General features: G+C 38.0%; 2 protein-coding genes across 3 annotated transcripts; both read right to left on the reverse strand.

Moving 5' to 3' along the window:
- Nucleotides 1-2,246: 2,246 nt before the first annotated feature.
- On the reverse strand, nucleotides 2,247-3,931 carry LOC113019160 (macrophage mannose receptor 1-like). 2 transcript variants are annotated; one of them, XM_026162706.1, is made up of 3 exons: nucleotides 3,604-3,931; nucleotides 3,094-3,445; nucleotides 2,247-2,607 (listed from the first exon to the last, which is right to left on the reverse strand). In XM_026162706.1, the coding sequence occupies exons 2-3, from the start codon at nucleotides 3,209-3,211 to the stop codon at nucleotides 2,264-2,266; spliced, it is 462 nt and encodes a 153-aa protein (XP_026018491.1). In that variant the 5' UTR covers nucleotides 3,212-3,445; nucleotides 3,604-3,931; the 3' UTR covers nucleotides 2,247-2,263. The 2 variants fall into 2 exon arrangements, with proteins under 2 accessions (XP_026018491.1, XP_026018492.1); XM_026162707.1 differs by lacking the exon at nucleotides 3,604-3,931 and having other exon boundaries at nucleotides 3,094-3,491.
- On the reverse strand, nucleotides 3,590-8,711 carry LOC113013943 (C-type lectin lectoxin-Thr1-like). Its single transcript, XM_026155197.1, has 2 exons — nucleotides 8,642-8,711; nucleotides 3,590-3,990 (listed from the first exon to the last, which is right to left on the reverse strand). Exons 1-2 carry the CDS (start codon nucleotides 8,709-8,711, stop codon nucleotides 3,590-3,592), a joined length of 471 nt encoding a protein of 156 aa, XP_026010982.1.
- Nucleotides 8,712-9,576: the final 865 nt, after the last annotated feature.

Consider the following 9,576-nt stretch of genomic DNA (forward strand, 5'->3'; position numbering starts at 1 on the left):
TGACTCACAGTATCAGGTCTGCACAAACTCGTGGGGTCCATGCATCGAGAGTGTTGCTGTCAGTACAGTAAAAGTGGGAGTGGGGTCAGGGTGGGTGTTTGGAGTGGGTACTTTATCTGACTTTATATAATGAAAGTAACATGAACATCCCATTCATTATCCAGAACTTTCTTCCATATAGCACAAAGTGACACACGTTGGAGAAAGTGTGCAGCAGGAAGAAAGTCAAACACACTGGCAACATCTAGAGGACAAATGAGGAATAACAGTCTGAAAAACTACAACATCAGATAAATTTTACTCTTTTAGGTTACGTTCACACTGCAGGTCTTAATGCTCAATTCCGATTTTTTGATCAAATCCGATTTTTTTGTCTGCTCGTTCACACTACAGATAAAATGTGACAGCAAACGCGCTCTAGTGTGAACGCTCAAAGTGGCCTGCATGCGCAAAAGTAGATGTCACACACAACGCGCTCTGTTTAGACCCAGAGCAAACAGTATTGTTTGACTGATGGCCCTTAATATAAAGACTTCGGACTTCACGTTTCCCAATTTTTGCTTTAAGTTATTTTGTTATTTACATAATAATGTAGATAACCTAATAATGATCCTTATTGCTGTTTTAGAGAGGAGCGGTGCTTCAAAGGATAGCTGTAGATTTCTGTCAGAATCTGCAGATTATACAGTACAAATAAAATGTTCACGTTTCTCCAACGTTGTCTTCCCAGCAGTTTCACCGGATGGTCAGGAAGCGTTCACGATGTCTTCTCGGGCGCTTCTCCGGCGCTGATAATTGGCGTCTGTCTTGTGTCAGTGACGTAAAAGACGGATTTAATGCGATTTGACCGTTCACACAGCAGTCGCTTTCTAAAACATCAGATATGTATCGGATTCAGTGCCACATAGAAGGTTAGTAGATCGGTCAAATCTGTGTGTCAGAGTATCTTTGGGCGGGTGCTGAGCACTGAGTTGCCCCCAGTGCTCCCACTGGAGGGTGAATGTCAGGTTAAAAGAGCTTAGGCAAAGAAAAAAAAACACTTGTGTCAATGAATGAATGAGGCTTGTAGTAAGAAAGTGCTTTTTGTCAGTAAGTCACACGTGTAAGGATTTTAAGGGTTTTCTGTAGAAATAAATGTACCAAGAACTACTGTAAGGAGTGTTGATTGTTACACTTGCAACTGAATATTTATTTATCTTGACACACACAGATTGTCAGAGGTTGTGTGTGGAGGCGTGGAAGAGATGACCCAAACGCAAGACTCACGGTGCAGAAATGATGAGGATTTATTGGAGTGGATGAATAAACAACGCAGGAACGGCAGAACTGACTAGCTGACTGAAAGACTGAGTGGCTGGCTGAATAACTGAGCACTAACGGGAACGACTACATAACATCACACAAACATCAATGACACGACAAGAGCTGAAGGGAAGAGAAGGCTTAAATACACGACTAACAATGACAACGATTGGAGACAGGTGAGTGAACAACTGAACCTAATGAACTAATGATAAATGGGAAGAGGACTGAACATAATGCACACAGACCAAGGCTAACACAATAAAACAGGAAGTGGAACAGGCAGTAGATAAACAGTGAACGTGAACTGAAAATACTGGGTCACTGACCCAGAAACCCTGACACAGATCACTAGTTTACAGCACATCACTTTAAATAGTCATATGAAAAAAATAGTTACCTTGGTGAAAGTTTACAATATAAATGCTCTGGTTTGTCGCATTAGTTTTAATATTTACTAACCATTAAAGATTAGAAATATTATCACTAAGACCAGTTTATAAGTGCACAAAGACAAAAAGATTACAAAGATAATAAAAATAAAATAAACAGCAAATATGAAAACTGAAACTAACTTTGTTTCTGACGTCTAATAAGAAAAGTGTAATAATAGAGTAATGCAATGAAGAAAGTAAGTATAATATCGCTGAATCCGACAGTCAAGAGGAAAATAATAAACCATATTACTTCAGTGCAGATCAGACTTTATCAGTGTTGAGCCATTTACAGCTAAAGATTTGATTTTTGCTTCTAGCTGAAATTTTGTCATCACCAAAAAAATCAGGCATCATGACTGAATCAGGCAGTCAAAAGGAAACTATATTTACTTTACTGAATATCAGATATTGCCAATTTTGTGCTGGTTAAAACAATGTTTGTTTGTTTTTGTTTGTTGTTTTGCTATTAGTTGAACTTTTGCCAGTAAAAAAAAAAAAAGAGCCAGTGACACACATCAGAAATCTTATTTAAAACAAACAAAATTATATGTCTCATTGTCTCTCTGACTGACCCACTCGTACTGTCCTCCACTCTGCATGCCCACAGCCCTGCCACAATCCTCAGTCTTTCCCTCTCTGCTCCACTTCTCATAACAGACCAGCTTGTCATTGACCCAGAACCACAGATCCAGAGTGCAGGAGTAGCGCAGGCTGAGCCAGACAAAAGGACTCGATGCATTCTTGGCTCTCACCTCTGCCCATCTCTGTTGGTAAGGGTTAGTGATGGAGACCAGTCCCCTGTGAAATATTCTGCAGTAATCCAAGGCCTCCTCCCAGGTCTTGTTTTCTTTGATCAGGATCAGTTTATCTGCCATAAAGAAAAAACAACACATTGAGTTGAATCTAGTGAGCTGTAAACATGAGAAACTCTCTGTGCTGTTTATTTTGTTCCAATTAAAAAAAAAAAAACCTAGAAAAAGCTTGTGTGTTACTCTGCCCTCAGTAGAAACCAGTATAATAACAATAATGAACTTTGTGCAGACAGGTCGACAACATCCTGAAATATTTATGTGTTTTTAAACTATTAGGAATCCAAAACAACTTCTCTCCATATTTACAGACAACAGAGACTTTAAAACGTTGGTTGAACATAAAAGTAGCTCAAAGTTATCCCACAGATATTTAAAGTCATCTGACTGTCAACTAAGTGTGTTCATGTTTATGAGATAAATTCAGCAAACATGCAGATGTAGGAGGAGGAAAAATATACAACATGTTCAGTTGGATCTTGTCAGTGATTCCAGTGATCCTCCTTTTAGAGAAACCAATCAGACAAATGTTGATAAAAACTCACCATCATAACAGAAGAAGGGTTTTTCTTTGCCACATTCATCAGAGCTCCATTTTCCTGATCTGTTTAACAGAGTCATAGCACATGTCTTGTTGCTTTGTTCATCATTGAATAACTCCATATCCCAGTATCTGAAAGAGAAATCACTCCCATCTGACCACCTCCAGCTGTCTCTGAACAGACCGACCCATGCACTGAAGGTATAGTTATTAAACTGGGCCCTTCATTTCTTCTCCATCTACCTGATCGAGTCCACTGGCCAAGTCAGTGTAAATTGATCTGCAGTAGCTCTGAGCCTGTGTCCAGCTCATAAATAACGTTATCAAATTCAATGTTTTCTTGTCTTTCTTCATTTCTGTGAAATCAACAGAAAAACACACAAAGACATCCCTCAATAAATTTTCTTGTGAAATTCTGTCTGTCTCTATCTTCTTAAGTTAGTATTATGATATTCCATTATATTTTTATATCATGATATTATAATAATATTTAATATTATTCACATCTCCTCACCATTGTAGCAGATGAACCACATAGTAATGTCACATGAAACATCTGCCAGCTTTTTATCTCCATTATCGTATCTTTTCCTCCCACAGTTTCCAGGCAGTTCTCTACCAGTTCTTCCATTCAGATTCCAGCTGCTGTCATTATGAATGTATTCCACTCCTGGCAGAGACCAATGCCACGTCCTGTTTCCACCTGTGTTGTTGTTCAGTCCAATCCAGGCTTCTCCTTGATTCTGTGCTGAGTTACGGAGTCTGCTCATGTCTGTCATGTCAAACACTTTGGCCAGGTCTGTATATTTCTCTCTGCAGTATCTCTGTGCTTCATACCAGCTCTTGTTTTCTTTAATAAAGTGGTACTCATACATGCGGCATGTAAAGAAGCAACACTGACCTAATATACAGAAATATGACATAGAGATTATATGAGATTATTGAATTCACTTAAAAAAGTAAAAAACAACAACAACAACAAAACGTGTGAGGTCATAATCTGCATTAATTTTAATTTTAAACAAACAATAAACAATCCACTTACCCATCAGAATAAGCAGATACAGACTCCACTGCATCTTTGATCTGACAGATGAAAGTGATGTTTTATTGCTCAAGGAAACAAAGATTTGAACAGAACTTCTTTGATGCACACTTTACGTCAGGAAAGAAAATATGGATTAAACAGAAAGCTAGATAAAGAAAAATAGTGTGAACATTATGAACCAGAACAGAAATTAATTCATTTTTAATAATTCAGCAGCTCATGGAGAAGGTAATGAAACCATTAATGTTACTCATCTTGGAAGTTCTTGTTATTTTAAGCTCACAAGTCTTTTCAGTAAAAGTTGTGCAAGATAAAAATTTCTTTTTTGTAACACATCACAAAATATTTTCAATATTCTCTACACATCACCTCTGTACTACATACATTAAATATATTACAGTTTTTAAACTTACATGTGATAATTTCTTCTCTATCCGATGTGTTCATGAAGACAGCTCTCAGGTAAATATTGAAACACAGTATAGAGAGCTCTTTTTGTCCTGGTCAGGATTTGAATATTAAAATAAAAGTCTGACTTTCCCTCTGAATGAATGATCCACTGATGTGAGGGATTTTTATATTCCAGTTATGAAAGATGTCATTTACATTATGAGAAAGAGAGACAGAGACAGATTCATCATGTGCTTGGTGAAATGATGCAGGACTGTTGGCCTACCAGGATAAAATTTCTGCTTCCTACATTTGAGTCATTTGAATAAATTTGTGTATCGAGTCCAGAGGTGTGGACTCGAGTCACATGACTTGGACTCGAGTCAGACTCGAGTCATTAATTTTATGACTTTAGACTTGACTTGAAAAAATGTTCTAAGACTTGTGACTTGACTTGGACTTTTACACCAATGACTTGGGACTTGAATTGGACTTGAACCGGTTTACTTGAAAAGACTTGATATTTCACCCCAAATATAAAATTTAACATGCATATTATGGAGATTGAAAATGTGACGTCATTCACGGGTAGAACCGCAAAGGATTCTGGGAACTCGTGGCAAGCGGCACTAGCGCACGCAGGCTTTCAATTAAAATCAGTCACACAGCGATAAAAAGAAACACAAAAATGTCAAGAAGCTGTTGTATTATTAACTGCAATAGCCGGTCGCATGACAGCCACGGGAAGCCGACGGGTAAAGAGATCGGTTGTTATCGGATTACGTCGTTGAAGAGAAATTGTTCGAGCCATGTTTCCGAAGTAACAAAGAGGCGACTGGATTGCAGCCATTCAAAGATCAAATATAACGTCCCAGAACACTCCAGCTCACAGGTTAGTCTGCTCCAAGCATTTACACAAAGGTCAGTCTGCTGTTGTAGTTAATGCGTCATTTTTCTTAACATAATTGGTGATATAGGTTACAAGCAAGTCTGGCGCTGAACAGAAATTGTCGCTCCTTTGTTTATTGTGCATAAATAGTAAATTGTCCTGACACAATATTGCGTTTCGCTTCTGTTATTATGGTACATTGACAAAAACATATACTTTTATTCACAGGATAAAACAGGTTTTTTGTATCACTAATTGCCCAGTACGATTACAGCATACAGTATTGTTGTCACTGCTACATTTCTGTGATGGGTACCAGAAATTATTTCCACTACTAATTAATTACCGTTGAGCTCAAAGGTTATATTAATAAACGGTTAAGGAATGTGTATTTATGACGACGATTTGTGAGACTGGTAAACTTATGATACGTACGATGGTCTTTCGTTCTACACGGTGCATTTCAAGGTCCTGCACCCATCCGTCGGTAAACTGTACCTGGGCTTGTTGCAGTGACCGGAAGTTACTAAACTTCATGAGTGTATGCACTCACTCCAAGAACCGTATGATTATAAATATGCATATAAATATGCTAAGATGAGATAGCTGACTTCATCTAACTAGCAAATGTTTTCCAGGCTACGTTGGTGATACAGTTTTTTTTAATGTGTATGATATTTTTGTCATGCGATTTTAAAGCCGGTCCTACAACCGCATCCAAGAATAACATGCAGCTTATCTCAGAACTGTCGGTGAAAATTATTCTTGGAGCTAAGTTTAATTGAGCTGCATTTTAAAGAGGTGCAATTTCACAATTTGTGTATATTTTCTAAGTTCACTATTTTGTATGTGTTGAGAAAAACACAGATTTTAAAATTACATGGTCTAATATTTACATTTAGCATAACTGCAACATAATTTTTTCGTTTGTTTTTTTTAAAGACTCGAAAGGACTTGAAATTCAAAGTTTCAGACTTGTGACTTGACTCGGACTTTTACACCAGTGACTTGAGACTCGACTCTGACTTGCCTGACATTACTTGAGACTTGACTTGAGACTTGAGGATAAAGACTTGAGACTTACTTGAGACTTGCAAAACAATGACTTGGTCCCACCTCTGATCGAGTCACACCATATTGAGTAGTGTCGCGAAATCGATCAATGTAGAGCAGTGTCACAAACCACGGAGGCCCCAGAACAGTGCAATCAAACGTTGAGTTTATTAACAGCCCGGAGAAAACATCAACATATGTCTTCTGACCAAAATACATGTTGTGGACACTTATAAAGCAGTGGGGTACACGCCCATGGCGTCAATGACAGATTAAAATAGGTTCCAGACATTAGTCACAGTTAATCGTACATCTTGTACATCTTTAATAGCTATAACCAGACATAGAACTTCTCATTTTGATAACACCTTCAAGGTAATAATAAATAATAAAGGTAATAATCTTAAGCCCAAGGGCTGGTTATAACCTCCAGTCATCTGTTACCAAGTAGAATAAAATGCAACAGGTTTGCAACAAGAAGCTGGAAACATTTGGGCCTCTGCTCAGGCCTATTCCTAGTTTATATGTATTATATGTACTGTAAGCATGCATTGCAGTTATCCTTCTATGTTCTAGTTTCCCTCAGCATGTATCACCTGGACAGTTACGCCAGTGAAGCTTAAGACCCTTAATGAACCGAACATCAACTCAAAATAAGCACAGATATGCAATGTGTATAAAATACTTCTAACCATACTTGTAATAAAAGTTAACAAAATGGAAGGATCCTCAAATGGACATCTTCATAAACAACTGTAATGCAGTATCAATACTGTGAGAAATATTATTAGATGAAATAATGCTGTAAAGAATGTTATTAATGCAGGTATAATGATGCAGATTATATGGCAGCAATAAAAGAATTTCTGTATCTCCACAGTAGCTAACTCTACTTCTGCTTTCGCTCATAAACAAATTCTGTGCTGTGAGTGGGATCCAAACATCATGCTCAGTGAAATGATGTCTATGTTTGTGTAAGGCATACAGACTTTAACATGAGACCATCAGGCAGTGTCATAGAGGCTGAGATCTCTCGGCTCGACTCTGGCCAGAAATGAAGTGAAAAGATCAACATCCAGTCTTATATGTGATTTATAGATTATATAGATTAAGGAAATTGTGATTGACAGACCCAAAGTTTTAAAGAGATAGTAATGTCAAAGTGCAAAGTGACGTGCAGAGTGATGTCCTTTACAGCATATCTCATTTTTGGGGGTTCAACTGTGGTCCACAGATGGGGGAGAACTTTTTTTGACTCTACTTAATCTCTTGTGCATTATAACATCAGTGTTGTCATCTGTAGACCTCCATGGGGTCATTGTGGACGTCAAACTTTGACTCATTTTGGATGTTGTTTGTATACTGCCTCTGTAGGCTCTGTATTCACATGTTTCCAGAGGGTGGTGGACATGTTTTCTACATGCTAAGAGTTCATTTTTCTGTAGCTTTGTTTACATCTTTTTATGCGTCCCCAGTTATCATATGTGGCTGAGACAAACAAATGAAGTCATTGGAGAATGATCTGGAACAGCATGGCACAGTACGAAATGGGCTAGATTACAACAGTTATGTGTGAAGGAATGTAGAGAGATCAGCGGACATCTGAAAGATAGCGCAAGCTCTTGACACTAAGACAAAAGTGAGCAGCTGCTCGGTGGATTTCGCAGACATGTCAAGTTTTTCACAGACAGTATGTCAAATGTGCAAATCAACAAAGACTGTCGAGCGGACAGTCCAATTTATACATACTTGCACAAACTTCACAACCACATTGATTTCCTCTTGCACTCATCAGCTTTTCACAATAAAACAGGAATCTTGTAAAAATTAATCATATATAATTCAAATGCTCTTTTAAACTTATTAAACACATTGTACTCATTTTAAAATGAATTTCAAGAATTTTATAAACACTTTAATTATTCTCATTTTACATTTGAATGGATTTTAACATTTTCAATATTTCAGTGCATTTTAATTTGTTATGGTCCTTAGTGTTTTCCCGTTTTGTATTATTTATCTTTGACTTCATTGTTACTGCTTAGGGTTTTGGAACATATGAGGCAACATGTTTTCCTCCAGGCAAATCCAAGTGTGTCAGCCCTCGTAGGTGATTGGCCAGCTTGAGCCCTGTGGAAAACCGGGAAGCAATGAGTGGCTGATTGAGCTCACCTGCGTCTATAAAAGACTGATGATCTGTGATTCGGCGTGGCTGCTTTAGACTGAGAGCACAGTCCGCCATTTCGGCCCACTTTGTGTTAAACTGTGTGTGTAAAGCCGAGCACTGTCCATTCCCTCTTGCTTGTTCTGGGGAGGTTAGCTGAGTAGGGTTTATTGTATTGGGTGAACCTGGGACCATTTTGTGGCCTTTGCGTTTTTTAATTTCACACTATTTTCACTGTGTTGAATGGAATATAGCCAAAGTTCCTTAAATGAGCTTAAACGGCTGAGATACAGACATACATCCTTTGTCGAACCTCATGGTCGATTTCTGCCCCATTGAAAACCATTATAAACGCTATTTTTCATTGCACAATTATTATTATTATTATTTGTTGTTGTTGTTTTTGTCCCGTTTGGATCTTTAGCCATCAGAATTGTTGTCTTAAGGCCAAGAAAGATGCCAAGCGGATTTATTTTACCAAGTGGATCATCATGTCCTTGCCATATTGGTCCATTTGATTGACCTTTATTATAATTATGTATTTATTTTATTTTCGGTTGCTACAAACGGGACAGACATGACTGGGGGATAGGACAGGGAGAAAGAATGAAAGAAAGAGAGGGAGAGAAAGAAAACCAAAGGGGAGAAGAGACGGTGAGAAAGGGGGGAAGAAAGAAAGAAAAACAAACAAAACACCTGGATCACCTGTATGGAGAAAAAAAAACAGAAGAGAAAGCAAACAACAAAGAGCAACATAATAAAAAACAGCACCATCACAATAAACTAGCTAGCAGTAGATAACAGTAGATACTAAATATTAAACGATATTGTGCAGCACGCAAGATAGACAGCGCACAATGTGCTTTGAGGCAGCAGCCAAGAAAGGTGTAGTCCACGTCTGTGAACACCCGTGTGTACACCTGTGTGCATACCTGTGTGGATC

This window comes from Astatotilapia calliptera, chromosome 3, assembly GCF_900246225.1.
Source record: "Astatotilapia calliptera chromosome 3, fAstCal1.2, whole genome shotgun sequence".
NCBI classification, from domain to species: Eukaryota; Metazoa; Chordata; class Actinopteri; order Cichliformes; family Cichlidae; genus Astatotilapia; species Astatotilapia calliptera.

Bases quoted from the DNA above. Each gene is read 5' to 3' on its own strand.
- LOC113019160 (XM_026162706.1), bottom strand. From the start codon at position 3,211: ATGGAGTTATTCAATGATGAACAAAGCAACAAGACATGTGCTATGACT. The intron at 2,608-3,093 runs GTGAGTTTTTAT...TCTTTATGGCAG, and splicing joins ACCCTTCTTCTGTTATGATG to ATAAACTGATCCTGATCAAA.
- LOC113013943 (XM_026155197.1), bottom strand. From the start codon at position 8,711: ATGGCGGACTGTGCTCTCAGTCTAAAGCAGCCACGCCGAATCACAGAT. The intron at 3,991-8,641 runs GTGAGCTCAATC...TCTGTATATTAG, and splicing joins TCAGTCTTTTATAGACGCAG to GTCAGTGTTGCTTCTTTACA.